Source organism: Cynocephalus volans, chromosome 2 (genome assembly GCF_027409185.1).
Source record: "Cynocephalus volans isolate mCynVol1 chromosome 2, mCynVol1.pri, whole genome shotgun sequence".
Lineage (NCBI taxonomy): Eukaryota > Metazoa > Chordata > Mammalia > Dermoptera > Cynocephalidae > Cynocephalus > Cynocephalus volans.
This window is the reverse complement of record NC_084461.1, coordinates 104,480,441-104,498,774: the sequence shown is the minus strand read 5'-3', so window position 1 is coordinate 104,498,774 and position 18,334 is coordinate 104,480,441. Positions and strand designations below refer to the sequence as shown.

Sequence of the window (18,334 nt, the reverse complement as noted above, 5' to 3'; positions counted from 1 at the left end):
CCTTCGACTTGATGATTTCCATTCCTCTGGGTATATTCCCAACAGTGGGATAGCTGGGTCGTATGGTAGATCTATCTGCAATTGTTTGAGGAACCTCCATACCATTTTTCATAGAGGCTGCACCATTTTGCAGTCCCAAACAGAATGGTTTTAACAACTATACAATAAGTATAAAATACTACTTCTGTGGCATTAACCTCTATTAAGTAATAGCACAAATCTCAACTTTCAAATAAATAATGAATTTCATTAACTTACTAAGATCTTAAATCACAAACCAAATCATGGCCTAAAAAAGCAAACAAACAGAAACATTGAGTAGGTTACAATGAAAAGTTGGCTAAGAGAGTCACCTCCAATATTTTACTTATTAAAAAACTAAAAGTATAACTTATTTGTTATAAAAACAATCTACTCAATTTCAAAAACATGTCCTAGACAATGCTTTATTACCTGTGGCTGGGTTGATGCTGGCTGCAATATGAAAGTGGCAAAGTGCATTGGCATGCAGTGGAGTGTTCCTGTGGACAAGATGAGGATCCTGCTGATGAGGCAGATATCCAGTATGTGCCACAAGTGCAAGTGATCTCCTCCGACCTCGACGAAAATGTCTCAGATTTACCTGTGTGAATAAAAACAAAGTAAAACTGATGCCTCTACTGTTATAAGTCACATATGTGTAGGTTACATAATGATTGTTTGAAGTACATATACGAAGTTTTAGATAATTTTCTATATAATAAAAATACCTTTCAATATTTTTCAATATTTTTGTATATTTGAAGAATAAGGTTAGAACTGAAAGTGCATGGCTCTTCTCTTAACCTTCACACAATACTATGCAATGTTTACTTGGTTTACTTTCTTAAAATTAATTTCTTAAGCTTAAAAGTTAAAAAAAAAATTTCCAGTGATGCATCTGTGAACAATGATGTCTCTATGTATACCCTCTCTCTGTCCACAGCTTACCCTCTGTGACCAACAAGCACTGAATAATATTACCATCGTACATTAGGGTATTTCATAATTTACAAAGCATTTTCACAGAGATCATCTTATTTGATCCCATGAGGCAGACAAGTGCAAATATTGATATCCTCCTCTTTCATATGACAAAGTAGTTCGTACAGAATCCAAGATCACCTAGCTAATAAGAGGCAGAGTTAAAAGTAGAACAAGTCTTCAGATTCCTAGTCAAGAACTTCTTACAGCTATTATTATACATAACCATTCTACCTGTTGTTGAGTAGCCATACAATATATATTTAATTATATCTGAGCCATTAGACTACTAACCAATTTTGAAAAATTGTTGCCCCATAATCATGCAAAGTATTCATAAGATAAATCATTTTTAAATCATTTCCTGTTTTCAATGTTAAGAAAATAATAAGAATATGTATTACTATTCTATCTTTAGTACAAATATCAGAAATTGACTTTTACTTTCAACACTGATTAGTAAAATAAAAATTCCAAGTTCTGGGGGGGATTCTATAGATAACAAATGGTAGAGCAAAATATGATAAACTACTCTAACCCAAACTCTAAAAAAGAAAAAACAAATTATTTTTAGTTAGATCTTTGCAATATCAGATTTTAATTAATATTACTTTGGCTAAGTGTAATCATCCTTTTGTTATCAGTTAACCTAAGATTAATTTCATAATTATACAGTAGTTTTGTGCTCTACACAAATCCTTAAGTATATTTTCTGAACCAGATAAAACTGAAAAGTTTCTGAGAATTGCTTTCCTAAGATATAGATTTTTCATAACATTATTTTGCTACAGAAAAAGGCAATATACAAAAGGTTTTAAAACTTGTAGGAAATAACATCTAACAAAAACACTCACTTCCAAAGCATTTTGAAATTTTTCTTTACTGGAAGCATTTCTCTTGAAGTTATTTGTTAAATTAATTGGTTCAGTCCAATGGTTGAGGTCACCTCCATATAGCAAACTATCATTTGGTAAAAATGTCTCTACCCAAAGACGACATACATTATCTTTGCAGCAAGTCAACAGCACATTACAAACAGAAGCCCTAAGGAATAAAAAGATTTTAGAGGCAAAAATACAAATTTCACATAGTATCACATACATTATACAATGTTTCTATAACTATTTGAAAGCACACAACTAAGGTACCAATGAAGAAAATGTTAATATATAGAAATTTCAACACAGCAAATGCTTGAAACTGCTTTCTTTTTCTGCCTAGAATTTAAGCAAGAAAAAACCCTACATCTTCTAATAAAATTTCCTGATTTATTCAGTGGATGGTTATTATTTAAATAATTTTAAATGGTTCCTTTTTCTTCCTGTAAGGCATCTGTACACTGGTCACTAACAAACTGCAGTAACTATTTAATATACTTATTCTCTCTTTGCCTAACATATGCCCAACGCAATAAAATGCAAGAATAAAAATTTCATGATAAAATAAGCCCTAACCACCTCTCCCTCTTAGTTATTTCTGACTTTCAGTTAATTTTCTTCTTGCTACCTCCTCAAAATAAAAGCAAAAGCAATTACATATATATTAGTAAACTCCACAAGCATCAAGAGCTCAAATGCTAAAACCTTACCAAAGACTATCTTCTATCAGTTAACTCAGCAAGTTTAGAAAGAAGAAAAACTCATAATATCAACAAAAGGAATTTGTCCCAATATACCTATCTGATTAAAAATGAACAATCAGTAGAAGGCTCTATCAGGTAACTCAATGAGTTAAAGAAAAAAGAAATCAAAATATTCTGCAGTAGCTACCTCATTAAACATATCTATCTGATTAAAAAAGAGCAAGTATTCTGATCTCCATTCCTGTCAGGAACCAAAAAAAAAGAAAAAGAAAAAGAGAGCAAGTAGCAGAAGAGAAGGGAGAACAGCATGTTTCATCTCGGTTGTGCTCTCTTTCAAGTTCCCTCCTTCATTTTCTCTCCCTTGGAGCCCCCCCTCCCCTCTTTCTCTGTCTATTCCCCCACCTTCCTCTCCCTTTCTACCCACTCTCTGCTCTCAGCCTCTTCAGGCCAACCTTTCCACCTGTCTTTTCCTTCTGACTCTCACTACTCCCTTCCTAATACCCTCTTTTTTTTCCTTTCCAAATCCATTGCTTCTCTCTCCTTCTCCCATCCTCATGCCCATTCCTCCCCCTCCATTTTTTTCTCCCTTTCTTTTCTCTATCCTTCTCCTAGCCTTCTTTCCTCTCGCAGTTTCTAATATATTCACATATACACAGACTGTGGCAATGAGATTAAAAGTAAGCAAACAGAAAAAGAAGAAAATAAAGTTGACCGTCGAATAAAGTAGGTTAGGGTCACCAACACCCCCCTCCTGCAGGGGAAAATCTGCATATAACTTCAGACTCCCCAAAAACTTAACTACTAATAGCCTACTGTTGCCCAGAAGCCTTACTGACAACATAAACAGTTGACTAACACATATTTTATATGTGGATTTTTTCAATAAATATATTGGAAAATATTTTGGAGATTTGCAACAACTTGAAAAAACTTGCAGATGAATCATGTCTTAATAACATTTTCTTTTCTCTAGCTTTCGTTATTATAAGAATATAGTATATAATACATACACACAAAAATATGTGTTAATCGACTATATTATCAGTAAGGCTTCTGGTCAACAGTACGCTATTGTAGATAAGTTTTGGGGGGTGTCAAAAGTTACGTGTGAATTTTCCACTGTGAGGAGGTGGGGGTGTCAGCACCCCTAACTTCTGTGTTGCTCAAGGGGCAACTGTATATGTATTGAAAAAAAATCCACATATAAGCAAACCCGTGCAGTTCAAACCCATACTGTTCAAGGGTCAACTGCACATCAAAAAGCAATATGGAAAGCTCAAAGTTCACACTGCCAATTAGTAACTGGTAGAATGAAAACGCTTATGAAGGAACAGAAGAAGGTAGAGACTAAAGGGCTAAATAGACAGAAATCAGAAAAGTCATAACAACCTAGGCAGGAGCAACAAAGCAAGTGAGAAAGATCACAACTCAGGGGCATGGAGAGGGCTAGGACCCTGAAATGCAGGTAGTCCCAGGTACCTTTTCTCAGGATACCTTACAGACAGTCAATGTAAACAACTGGTCAGTAATATAAGAAGGGTATGGAGGAAACACCCTGATCTGTTTGAGGCATTTCTCTGGTAATACCTCATTTTTTTTTTAATCAGGGTATCTTTTCTTCCCTTCAATGGCATATCATATTGATATAAAGCAAACCCCCACAAAAAAGGAGAAAAAAAAAAAAAAGGAACAGGATCAGCCTTATAGAAAGCAACTATATGATGGGTAAGTGTTCCCAATAGTTGTCCTATCTTGATGTAACAACAGGCTAAGAAGGTTGTGAAATTAGTTATCTGCAATCAACTATTGGAGGTTCTTGGAAGATGACACCAAACTTCTCAATCTGTCCTACATTCACCAATTTTTAATTAGTAAAGTATACTCTCATTACAAAAATTTCCCCATTCTCCTCTTTCAATCCAGCAGTACCTTTACATGGAGTATCATCCACTTGAGAGAGCACCTTAATTTTACATGAAAAAACAAAGCACCTGGACTGCCCGGTGAAAAGGACAGATCAAAAAGAGCAAAGAGACCTTTGATGGGATCTTTCTCATTCTCATGAGAAACGTTCAGCCTTCCCACTATATACCTACAGGCAGTTGGTGAAACAAAAATGAAAACTAAGAGAGCTCAGGGAGATTAGCTGGTTTTTAAATGACTTGGATCCAAAAATGAAATTCTTGAGACCTCTTAAAAGATGCCATAACTAACAGAAAATCTAGTTCTATACATTGTAGTTCCCTATGCTACAGAATTTAGTTGACAGACATAAAATGAACATGGGCAGAAGAAAAACCAACTGGTATGCTTTACTGTGCTACTATCAGATACCCATAATGGCCTAGTTTAAGGCATCTGCCTCTGCTCCGCCATTATCAGTTCTGCTGACACTGAGTGAACTAGTTCAGAATCAAAGGTGACTGTCCTTTCCCAAAAGATGCAATACTTCATAAGGCTCCTTGCAGTATTCTGGTGGTTAGAGCATCTGCAAATAAAAACACTTGGATGCATCAGAAGAAACCAGTCTCTGAAATCTTCAGATAGGTCTAAGAGGTTCACAGTTTGTGATGACAGATGGAGTCATTCACAAGTTTTAAAATGAGAGTTAACATATGCCACGAGCTCATTCTATTCTAAACACATTTTTATACATGTAGGCAATGGCCTCAGAGGTACTAAAGCAATAGTTTTCAAAGTGAAGCTGGGGTGAGGGTGCTTTTGCTAACAATACAGATTGTCCAGACCACACTCCCTTAGCCCAAAGACTCTGACACATCCTCCTAAGAAGAGAACCAATACTTTTCCAAGAGTGTCCCTCCTATACCTATACTTCATTAGACTGAAAGTCTGGGTAGGAAGAACAGTAACTACTACACTATATTCACAAAGTGTAGATACACTCTGCTGTCTCAGAAGAGTAAAAATAAAGTCAACAAGTGATCCAGGTACACTGCCAGAGATCAGCTTAGGATGTCACAGGTGACAAAATTCATAAAACAGTGAAAAGGTAAGAGGAAAAATTGCACTCCTCACATGGTGTGGCCAAATTGAAAATCGCCATCTAGTACAGGTTGAGTATCCTTTATCCAAAATGCTTGCGATTTTGGATTTTCGGATTAGAGATACTCAAACTGTACAAAAAGGGATTTCTACCTACACTTAAGTTAATATATCTCTGTAACTTAGTTAAGTATAATCAGAAATTCAGTGTGATAAGTCTTTCAAGAACTACTGGAGAAAAAGGAAGTGCTAAAAGGTATGAATGTGAGCATTTTGTGTGTGCTTGTGTGTGTTAAACTAGTTCAGGGCAGGATAATGTATGGTACTAACCCACTCTCTTTCCCTCAAAGATGTTAGGTGCAGTTAGATAAATCTTTGAGGACTCATGGTATATCCTTTCACTAAAACTATTTTTTAAAAAACGAAACCAGAGGAGACACGTACAATATGGAGTGAAATGTGAAAAAAGTCCATGCAAACAGCAATCTGGAGAATGATAAGAGATGAAAGAATTGGACACAAAACAGGTAAGAAAAAGAAAATACGTACAACTCTGTGACTTAAAGATATTTGATATGGAGGTAAATTAGCTTAAGCTCCTTTCACATGGCTCTCATCCTAAGTGTCAATCATAGTTGACCCATAGCCAGAGGGATGCAGGCTAGGGACTATTTAATATTACTCTAATCTTCAAAGGCTTAGAAGTCCTACACCTACACACTTTAAAGTGAGAAAAGCAATCAGTCACAATGATGAAACTACCTTAACGTATGGAAAAAAATGACCAATCCACTGACCTAGGCATATATTTGCTCGTTTTACGCCAGGAAAATCCATTTACAGCTCGAGGATGGGCCAGATATACAAAAGAAAAGTCAATTTCTCCTTGGGATTGTTTTTCTGAACTTCTATCTGGAGAGGTAACAGCTGTCCGCCAGTTTTCTACATTATACCATACCTTTATAAGACAGTCATCCTAAGGGAAAAAAACAGAAAAACATCCAGATCAGAATTAAATTAAACATCAAGTCAAATAGCAAGAATAAGATTTTTCTTCCCAATGGCAGAACTTAGGGATGAGAGGAGGGGTTGGGCACAGAGGAACCCAGAAGAAAATCTCTGATTCTGATAATTTTCTATTAGCATTCCTTAATTATGCTTTGAGAATTTCTGTGAGAAATTCTGTATACTCTGTATTCAAGGAAAATGCTTGCTAATTATCATATACCATGGGAAATGGAGTTATTCAGGAAAGAGTGAAAGACGAGATTAAGGGCTTCTTTTCCCTTAAGCCAAATATCAAATAAGAAAGCAATACCAAGAGAAGACTTAGAAAGACTGCTGATTATTGAAAAAAAGGACAATTTTTTTCAAGAATTATCATATGACTTTTCAAAGAAAATGTTGATGATGAGAATAACCAGTTAATAACTAATACAATATGAGATATTCTACATACAGATTTGTACCTCCTAATTTGGGATACAAGGGAAAAATCAAGGGAGACTACATGCTGCTTTTTAAGCTATAATTGAATTCCCACCTGTAAAGTCAATCAGAATAAACAGCTCCACTTCCCTACTAAAAAAAAAAAAACACCTCACTGAGGTTTTAGAGCATCTCACATTCTCAGCTTGCAGAAGGCTTTGAGCCATGAAAACAATAATTTCAGACTATTAGTGGTTCATGAACTGCTCTGTGAACCAATAATTAAAAATAAAATAATGTCAAGCAAATACATTGTTCTGAAATCAACAAGTAATAAAGTATGCACAGTAATAAAGTAATAAAGTATAACTAAAGAAATAGTTATAAATGTCTTTCTAGAAAGCCTATAGAGTCTTATATTTTACTTATTTATTCTTTTTTTTTTTTTTTTTTGGTGGCTGGCTGGTGACAGGGATTGAACAACCCTGGACCTTCGATGTCTTATATTTTAAATACAGCCTAATTCACATGTGAGCTAAAAGGTAACGTAAGTAGAAGCTATATTTTATTCATTGTATACTAGCTGCAAGAAACTGTGCTAGAAGCTCTATATATATATTGTCTAAATTAATTCTATGATTAATGACTTATGAAGAGGGTGGTATTATCCCCATTTTATACATGAGAAAAGAAAGGCTCAAAGAAATTAACTAACCTGCTCAAAATGATAAAGCTGCCACCAAGTCTATGCTGTTTCAATGACACCATACTGCCTTTTAATGCCATAATATTTAGCTTATTTTTAATATTAAATATTATTAATGGAAAATAATACCTCCAAGTTAATAAATAAAATAAAGCTGATTAATGTTTTTAAAGTTTCGAAGTAAACTATAAACATACAATTTGGCAATAGCATTTTCACAATTTACCTTCCCAGCAGTGGCAAAAAATTCTCCATCTGGTGAAAATTTCATTAAACGAACTTGGGAAGCAGTTCTGTAAATTAAACAGATAAGGTATAGTTTGCAAGGAAAAAATATGAAAAAATTCAATATTCTCAAAATTACACTTCAGCAATTGCTTCAAATAATAGAAAATTTTGTGATTAACATAGTTTCACACTTACTTTTAAGTGCACTTCAAAAATGAACAAATTACTATGATAAATTTTATTTTTGGTGGCTGGCCAGAACAGTGATCTGAACCTTTAACCTTGATGCTTAAGATAAATTTTAAATATAAAAATATCTATGCATACAAATCATGCAAAAAAATGACCTGTCAAAATCTTTAAAGTCTAGAACAAAACAGTCATAGTGCTTGTTCCCTTAGAATGTGAAAGAGAATGTTTTCATTTTTTAATCTGGAAATCTAATTAGCAGAGCCACGGATCCCTATATTCCAACATACATTTTCATGAACAATAAACCAATATTTTGAAATGAATTTTGCCTTAGCGTAGCATTTAGCTAATTAAAGATTATGTGTGGTCTAATAGTAGTAGACTTGCAGCAGTCATGGATTCAGACTGCCATCTTCACCTACACACTTGGTACATACTTGCCTTTTCTTCTCAAAGAAACTTTCATTCATTTATCTTCTGGCTACCTGTATCCACTGATCTCAGGACACCCATCACTATCATTGCTTTCCTTTTCTTTGCCCAGATTCATATTTACATGGGCCAATACTAAACTTATTTGCAAAGCAGGCCGAAAAGGAATTTTGTAACATTTCATTTCAATACAACTTTTTCATTTTAAGTGTAATAAATACATAATGAAAAAATGGACACAGATGGATGAAAAGAAGAAAATGAAATGACCTATAGTTTTACCAATACCACCACATCCTTTTCCAGGCAAAACCACCCATAACATTTCAATAAATAGACTTCCAGATCCTTTTCTCTGCTCTCCTTCTCTATCTACTTTCTACAGGAGGGTATGGGAGAAGAAGGGTTAGAAACTGAGGTCATATTTACAGTTCGCTTTATAATCTCATTTACTCATTTAAAAATATGTCATGAACATTTTTGCATATAGATGCAAAAGATGTATATATGTGTACAGGTGTACAGATCTACATCATTATTTTTTTGCCTTATGGTATTCCACTGAATATATATACAATAATTTAAAATTATTTATTTAATAGTTCACTGCTGTTTCCTAATTCTTGCTGCAACAACAAAAAGTAGTGCAACAAACATTCCTGCCCACACATTTTTATGCATCTAGTTGATCCCAAGCACGTCCTTAAGACAAATTATTAAAAGTGTCTGGTCTCCATTATTGTGACCTTGTTCCCCACCATAGTCTTTTCTTAAATCAGTAGCTAGAAAAAGAAGTCCTTCTAAAAGGAAATTGTATCTCAGTACTCCCTATACTCAAAACCCCCAACAGCTTCCCAAACCATTCACAATAAAAGGTAAAGGCCTCACAATGACCTATAAACTGTCTCCTGACACTGATCATATCTTCATCACTCTTCACCTTGCTCACTTCTTTCCATTCACAAAAGTTAAGCACATACTTATCTCAGAGTCTTCGCACTTGACATTCCCTCTGCCTACAAAGTTTTCTCCCAAAGGCATGCACCCAAGGTCTACTCCCTCATTTCTTTCAAGGTAATCGATCAAATGTCACTTCTATTTTTCTTCTCCTTATCCTACTTACTTTTTCTCTACAGTATTATTTTCATCTAACATGTGTAACTGGTGTCTTAATGCACGACAAGTGGAATGTGGCCAAAATAACTTTTATATGTCTTGCAGTGAGTGTTATCTTCAGCTGGTCCTAAATAGAAATTTGCAGTTTCTAGTCCCATGGCTTTTCTGCTTGCTTAAATAACAAAATCTCAAATAAATAATTAGTATGTCTATTCCAAGTTACTACTACATACTCTGAACTTAATTTAGCAGTTTCCTCCCCTCTCACAAAACACATTTCAATTTTTCAGTTCATACCATGGAAGCACCTCAATAAACCTGTAGTAAAGGCAATATAACAATTTGCTGTTCCTCCCTCCTCACCCTAAGATGGAAGACTCCAAAGCAAAACCACAGTTCTAAAGAATTATTTATGCAAAATTCTGTTTCTTCTCCACATATTAACCCATTTTTATACCCACAACCTAGCTGAGGGGTGCAAAATACATGGAACCAGCTCCTTTGAAATCTCCTCTGTAAATTCTATATATACAGGATGTCTGCCTTACTCTTACTTTGATACCTCATATGTATCTTATTACAGTTTCATACAAAACTGAGTCTAGAAGAATTCCATTTAACATCCTGTTATGCTGATTTACTGTCTATTTCCCCCATCTGTTCACTGCACTATTCTAAGCACTTTTATAGCTGACAGGAACACAGTCAGTCAACAAATATTTGTTGAATGAATAAATGAAACCTGGAATTGCTATCTAAAGGGTATTAAAAAAATTAAGCCTGTTGATTCATACTTCAAAATTGCTCTCTAGAAAGATAAGGTCAGTTGCAGTCCCTTATGACAAAGGTCCAAGAGTACCTGTTTATCCAAACTCTTACTATTAATAGATATTATTCATTCTCTTCTGCTGTAGATTGAATGTCCCCCCCAAAACTTATTAAAGCTTGATCCGTACTGTAACAGCACTAAGAGGGTAAGAAATCGAATAATGGTACATAAAAGGTGGGGCATTTAAGAGGTGATTAGACTGTGAGAATAGCTCTCATTGAATAAAGTGATCCATTCATGGAGAAATCAGCACGGTTCTGATGGCATTATCAGGAGAGCAAGTGATAAGGTTAACTCACTCTTGCTCAGCCCATTCTCATCATGTGATACCCTGCATCTCTGTAGAGAGTCACCATCAAAAAGATGGTCCTCCCCAGATGTATTCCCTGGACCTTGGACTTCCCAGCCTCCAAAACTATAATAAATAAATTTCATTTCTTTATAAATTACCCAGTTTCGGGTATTCTGTTATAAGCAACAGAAATGGGGCTAGCTGGTTGGGAAGTTTGGTGCCGAAAACACCAAGGTCAAGGGTTCAGATCCCTATACCAGCCAGCCACCAAAAAAAAAAAAAAAAAAAAAAGAAACAAACTAATACATCTTCTTTCTGGAAATTTCCACATTTCTTGATTTCAAGTGAGGGTAATCAACTCTTAAGAGAATTTTTAAAAGGTATATATCATACTTATGAATATAATTCATAAGTATGATATTATCATATTCATATTCATAAGTATGATATACACCTTTTAAAAATTCTCTCTTCATTGCTTACTGTTGTTTACTATTGGGTTAATTTCCAATTAATTTTTAAGATCTCTTTTTAAAAAAGGCATTAACCCAAAATCGCACATTCTTCCCCTCAAGCTTTTGTTTCTTTCCTTGTGGTCTTTTTGCTTTACAGAAATGTTTTACTGATATAATCAATGCTATTAATTTTTCCTTTCCTTTTGGTATCATACTTGAAAAGTCATTCCCTAACTCTAAAGCAGCCCTTTCAGCTGGCCAGTTAGCTCAGCTGGTTAGAGCATGGCCTTACAACACGTAAGTCAAGGGTTTGGATCTCCATACCCGCCAACTGTCAAAAACAAAAAAAGGCAGCACATTCTGTTTAATAGCAATATAACATAAACAACAAATGAGAGCCAAATATATAATTTGAAATTCCCTACTAGCCACATTTTTTAAAAAGTAGAATTAAACAGGTAAAATTAACTATATTTAACCTAATATATAAGAAATACTATCACATCAACATGTAATCAGTTTTTTCCTCCATCTGACAACATTTGTTGCCAAGTATAAAACAGACTGTAAGTTCATCTTCCACAGAGCTAGCTAGTTTGCCCCACTGTTAAATGCTACCATATATATTCAATCTCCATGCATTTTTTTTTTTTTTTTGCTGGCTGGCCAGTATATGGGGATCCAAACCCTAGACCATGGTGCCATCAGCACCGTGCTCTACGAACTGAGCTAACCAGCCAGGCTCCATGCATAGTTGAGTCTAATTCTGGACTCTAATATGCCTGTTCCTATAGCAACAACAAAATGTTTGATCAACTGTAGCTTTAGAATTCATTTTACTATACTGTGTATATTCATTCCCCTCTTTCAGAATTTCCCAGATTTTCCCACATTTGTCCTTTTAAATGAAGTTTAGAACTATGCTCAAAAACAAATTCCAATGAGATTTTGACAAGGATTATATTCAAATTATAAATCTAGAAAAATAGACTTTTTCACAACAGGAAGCCTTTCATTCAAAAGTATGAAAGGTGTCTCTGTCTCCTTTTGTACAACTTATTAATTTTCTAAATGATCTTCATATGGGCCTTATATTACACATTTTTTGTTCCTAATTATTTGACACTTAAAAAAAATGGACATGTAGAACATGGGAAATGCTCAATTCTCTGTGTACAAGGCATGTCACAGACTAAAAATCAATACTTTTTATATTAGTGTGGTTTTACACAAACTAATGTGCATTTATAATACAGTCATCCCTCAGTATCTGTGGGGGATTGGTTCCAGGACTTCCAGTTACCAAAATCTGCTGATGCCCAAGTCCCACAGTTGGACCTTTGTATCCGTGGGTTCCACATCTGTAGATATGTAGGGCCAACTACATAATAAAACCCACAAAGAACAGGTTTATCATTTAATCCCATAATTAATTGCTTACTTGCAATGCCAAATGCATCTCCAATCCCCAAAGTTAAAATCTGTTTTCTCTGGATTTTCATCTTCAGTTGACCTTTCCAAGTTAGTATTGGTCCAGAGTTGCAAACAGCTAGAACCAATTAAAAGACGACTACCTGAAAAAAAAATTATTCACCATTTTTTAGGTATTAAATAGTGAGTTAAATTGCATGCTCAAGAGTTTCATATTATACTATAAAGATAATACAACTTTTTTTAAAAAGTCAAACAAAAAGATATTTGGGGGGAGGGAGAAGGTGGCTGTACTTTAACTTTGTTGAAACAGCTTGGGAAAGAAGGCATATAATATCTCATTCAACAAACATTTAATGAGCATTTCTTTGTACTAGGTACTGTGCTAGACACCAGGGATACAACGACAAATAAAGCACTGCCCTTGGGCTGTCTGGTTAGCTCATTTGGTTAGAGCAGGCTGTTTATAACACCAACTTTGAGGGTTCTGTTTATAACAACAACATTGAGGGTTGAGATCCCCATACTATAAAGCCACCAAAAGAAAACAAAAACAAAAAAACACTGTCCTTTTTAATGATAAGTCACATTCCAGTAGAGAGAAAGACATGAAAATATTATGATCCAATGTAAAAGTATTATAAACATGATAGAAATGTGCACAAAGTTTTACAGAAGCCCACAGGAAGAAGAAGTTATATGTACCTGCAGTAAAAGTGTCAGGGCAAGTGATAAAATGCAACCTAGTTATTGCAATAGAGGAGACAGGCATTTCAGAAAGAAGACCTAACATGAACAAAGGCATGAAGGCACGTGAGTTCATATATTTTCTCAAGAATGCCTATTAATCTGCTGTGGTTAAGGGATAAAGTACATAGTAAGGTGGGGGTAGGGGGTAGAAAAGGTTGAAAAAACTGCCCCGGTGAGATCGTGAAGCTTTTTTCAGGTACATAAGGAGTCTGGACTTTGTTACAAGGTAGTTGGGAGTAAAAGGTTTTTTAAGGTGCAGATGGTTACATAACTGTATCTGTATTTTAGAACAAGTGGTCTTAACTTGGGGAGGAGCAGTCAACAGATGGACTTGAAGACACCCATGAACGTCCCTCCATTGAGATAACATACATAATAGGTGCATTTTTCTAGAGAGATAATCCATAACTTTCATCATACTTCCAAAGACCCTAGCACAAAAAGGTTAAAAATCCTTTTTGAAAATAACTCTAGAGATAGACAAGATAGGGAAAACATAAGAGCCAGGGAAACCTGGTTAATTAACTATAATAATTCAGATTATAAAGTCATGAGTATCTGAACAAAATATTAAAGAAGGATTTGAAATCTATTTCACTAAGTAGTATTGTCAAGGCCTGATACCAACTAAGACATAGGGAAAAACAAGGTGTTTCAAGGACAGATTCCAACTTTATGACGTGGAAATTGAGTATAAAAGGTTGTGGTAGCATCCACACAAAGAATATAAAGGAGGTCAAGCAATTTTGGTAAAATAGCTGACCCTACATAAGGCACTCACACTGGCAATGGAATATGAATTTGCGTCTTTCTGGAATGATCATTTTCTTGTTTCAAAAGGAAAGTTAAGTTTGTGCCAAAAACATAGACTTGAGATCAGAAAATCCTGTCTAAATCCCACATAAACTACTTAATTAGCCATGTGAATTTGAACTACCTGGGCAACCTCTGAGCCTCACTTTTTTTATCTATAAAATTAGAAGTTTGTATAGAGCTGTTGCAAGGGTTAGCTATAATATGTAAAAAGTCTCCAGCACAGTCCAGATACTTAGCGGAAGCTCAATAAATAGTATAGCAACTATGTGGAAAGTTTAACAGACAGAAAAAAAAAAAGCACAGAAAGTATTAATGAGACAGTCCATTTAAATATATTATTCCACTGTTGAGCTTACCAACACAAGATTTCTTATCTTTATCATAATCTAAAGATGAATTTAAAGTATATCCCATGAAGGATTAAGAATTTAATACAGAATACAAAATAATTAATCCCAGGTATGGAATGGAACAAAAGTAGGTAAGGTAACATATGGCATATTTATTTAGACCACAAAGAACAGAGGTATGCATATGAAGCAGGAAAAAAAAAAAAAGTCTAAAACAGAAAATCTTATGATTTAGGCACGATGCAACAGTGGATTTGGAGACAACACAAAAGCATTACAATTAGTTTACTGACACTATCTGAAAAAAATTTTTATATCCTAATTTCTGGCATATTATAGTAACTAAATATTAATCAGAACCAAAATAATAAAATTTCAGTTAAAAGATTTAAAATCTGATTATAAATAATTACAATGTTCATTTGTAAAATAATAATAAACTATTAGCTCCCAAATATTTATCACAGTAATAGCCCATTTCTTGACCAAACCACTAAATAGAAAAATAAACTATTACAAGTGAATTTTAAACCAGTCACGATTAAAAAGATAATCAATAGTCATGAGCTGTTTTCAAGCTACTACTAGGTATGTTAAGAAAATAAGTAATGATTTTAGAAAAATTCAACATTAATACTATCCTCTGAAGCATTAGCACTGACAGACCACAAGTACAAAAATTCCAAGTTTAAAGAAATATCACCCAACTCAAATATTAAATGTTTTTATTGCAGTTATTAATATGACCCTTCAGGTAGACAAACAGTTTGCTGGCTAACAATATTTTTATAGAACTCTATCGTTTACCAAGTATGTTCCCATACATTGTCATATCTGATCATTAAAAAATAATCTTGTGAAATAGATATTACCTTAAATTACAAATCAGTTAACCATTCTTAATCTGTAAAGTAACCTGTCCATAATCACAGAACTAGTAGTCAAATATGTGAACATTTATTTAGAGCCTAATAAATGCTGGGAACTTAAACATAATAAAGTACTGAATAAAATAGAATCTCTGTCCTTGTCTAATTAAGAAAAAATAAACCACACAACCAAATAATGACAACAGATTGTAATGTTATAATAGAGTAACCATATAATTTATCAACCAAGTAGTTAACACTTAGGAGAGTAAAAGACTACACTATTAATACTCATATGAGGAAAATAGGCATAAAGTGGGACATAGGTCATCCTATCCATAGTAGAGTTATACACAAAGTGCTGTACTAAATGCTAAGTTTGAACCCAGATCCGACATTTTTTCACTTATGCATATAATATACAGGTAGGTTACCAGTTAATAAGCATCAATCTTAAAATCTCACAAGATACATTTTAAAACATTGTGTGATTAAAAAATTTCTCAAAGTATACTTATATCTTTTATCTTCTAAAATAATTTCCAAAGATTCTGAGGTTTCTGTTCTCAACCAACATATTTCTCAGCCATTTCATCTGCTATATTATGAAAACTAAAACTACCTCTTCCACCTAAACTGATGCCTTTAGGGCTGGCCAGTTAGCTCACTTGGTTAGACTGTAGTGCTGATAACACCAAGGTCAAGGGTTCAGATTCCCATAGCAGCCAGCTGCCAAAAAATAAATAAAATAAAATAAAAAGCCTTAAATAAAACTGCTGACTTTTATTTCTATGTTCCAAAGATCATGGTTCAAGCTTCTATCTATTACTTTATGATATGCAAGCATGTCAAACTCCACATGTCTAAACACCTATGTTCCACTACCTCTAACTCCTACATATCACTCTTTTTCTTGTGATCATAGGTATTCGCAAAGGAAACTCAAATCCAGTTAAGTAATGTCAATTCTATTGCTTAAATGCATTTCACTTCTATGAACTCCTTTCATTATTCATTAATCCATTAAATACTGAATACCTACTATGGTAAAGGCACTGAACCAAATTCTTATTTCTCATTCAGACTACTGTGAATGCATCCTCCCCAAATGTCACTCTGCCTTCTGTTTCTCCTGCATTTAACCCTTCTAATTCACAGCTAGCAGACCAATCTAGCAAAACCATAAATCTTAACACATCACTAGCCTCTTTCAAAAACCTCTAATAGTTTGTAGACAATTAAAAAGAATTAAATTCAAATTCCTTAGCTTGACTTTAAAGACCTCCCATTGTATGCTGCAGTACCTTACCACCATTCACTGGGATTCACTCAAGCCCCAATGAAGTACTAATCCTTATTAGAATATATTTTAATACTTTCTTTCTCTCTACCTTTGCTCACTGTGATAGAATGGTAAAAATGGCTCCCAATAAATAATGCCTCCCATTAGTTATATTATACTCTTCCCTAATTCCCTCTCTGCTCCCCCAAGGCTCTGGTAGCTCTTTCAGTCTCTCAGGATCCAGAGACATGCTTCTGGGGATGCTCAGGCTCAACAGAGATTCCTATTCTGCTTCCCAGGTCTGGTACCCCATTTCTTCTTCTTGAGTAGGGCGTGATATGACTTTGCCACACCTTTCATCAAGAGGTGGAGTCTATTTCTCCCATCCCTTGAATATGGGCTGGGCTTGTGACTTGTGTTGGCCACATGTGACAGGAATAACATTCTGGGATTTCCAAGCCCAGGCTCTATGAGTCCTTGCAGCTTCTTCTTTCACTCTCAGAATCTAGCCACCATGTACAATCCAAGCTTCCCTACTACAGATGCCACACAAAAGAGAGAGGCCACATAGAGAACAAAGGCACCCCAGTAGCAAGCACCAAGGCCCAGATATGTGAACAAAGCTTTTCTTGTATCCTCTAGCTGCAGACAAGCTGCTTCAACCAATACTACATGGAAAAAGAGATGAGCCATTCCCACAGAGTCCTGTAATAATTCCACCCCACAAAATCACAAACAATAAGATGATTGAAGTTTTAAGCCACTAAGTTTGGGGATGGTTTTAATGCAGAAATAGATAACTGATACATATACTCATCTCTTAGAACTCACTTCTTTTCCCTCCTCCACCTACCCCACCCTCAATGTTAAAAGCTATCTACTCTCAAATCACAGGCTCCTCTTCAATGAAACCTTGATTCCCCAGACAGGATGTCTCTTTCCAAAAACAGTAGGTATTTTTATCATGGCATTTACCATATTCTGTCATATTTACCACATTCAGTGCATATTTGCCTTCATTTCAGTATAAACTCTAAAAAGGCAAAATCTATTTTACTTACTTTTGTATTCCCTACAATCTCACATAGAGTAGAACAGAAATACATGAGAGTAATAAAAGCCCAGGCAAGTGATGTTTCATTTCAGTTAATCCTGCTAATTTTCTTACCTGTGGGATCCCAAGTTATATTGTGCGCTATTGATTCCAGAAAAAATTGACCACTTTTCTGCCACTGACTATATGATTCCTAAAATTAAAAAAAAAAAGTCATTTATCCAACTATGATTGACATCTTTTCCCTATCAAATGTATTCATTCATGCTGATAATACAGGCAGCTATTTTTAAGGATGTAAGTCTACACAACTACGCCAGCTATCAGGCTCTTTTACCTGCTGGTAATCCTGCCGAATGTGCCAATTGTCGAGCTAGGGCTGGGTCTGGAGCTCAAAGACCCCTCAAGCCCGTTCTGGACTGGGTCACAGACTCTTCACGCGGCAGGCTGGGTCCCCAGACCCCTCACACGCCAAGCTGGGTCACCAGACCCCTTACGTGCAGGTCTATGAGCTAGG

The 18,334-nt window shown here is 35.0% G+C and overlaps 1 protein-coding gene across 5 annotated transcripts in view; it reads right to left on the bottom strand.

Annotated features, from left to right (window-relative positions):
- DMXL1 (Dmx like 1) overlaps nucleotides 1-18,334 on the bottom strand; it is a 149,905-nt gene that overhangs the window by 109,247 nt on the left and 22,324 nt on the right. For all 5 annotated transcript variants that reach the window (XM_063088204.1, XM_063088200.1, XM_063088201.1 and 2 more), the window contains exons 4-9: nucleotides 17,932-18,010; nucleotides 12,707-12,839; nucleotides 7,948-8,014; nucleotides 6,385-6,563; nucleotides 1,857-2,046; nucleotides 454-622 (exon numbers count right to left, since the gene is read on the bottom strand). In XM_063088204.1, the coding sequence (XP_062944274.1) occupies nucleotides 454-622; nucleotides 1,857-2,046; nucleotides 6,385-6,563; nucleotides 7,948-8,014; nucleotides 12,707-12,839; nucleotides 17,932-18,010 (817 nt within the window). The remainder of the gene's footprint in view (nucleotides 1-453; nucleotides 623-1,856; nucleotides 2,047-6,384; nucleotides 6,564-7,947; nucleotides 8,015-12,706; nucleotides 12,840-17,931; nucleotides 18,011-18,334) is intronic.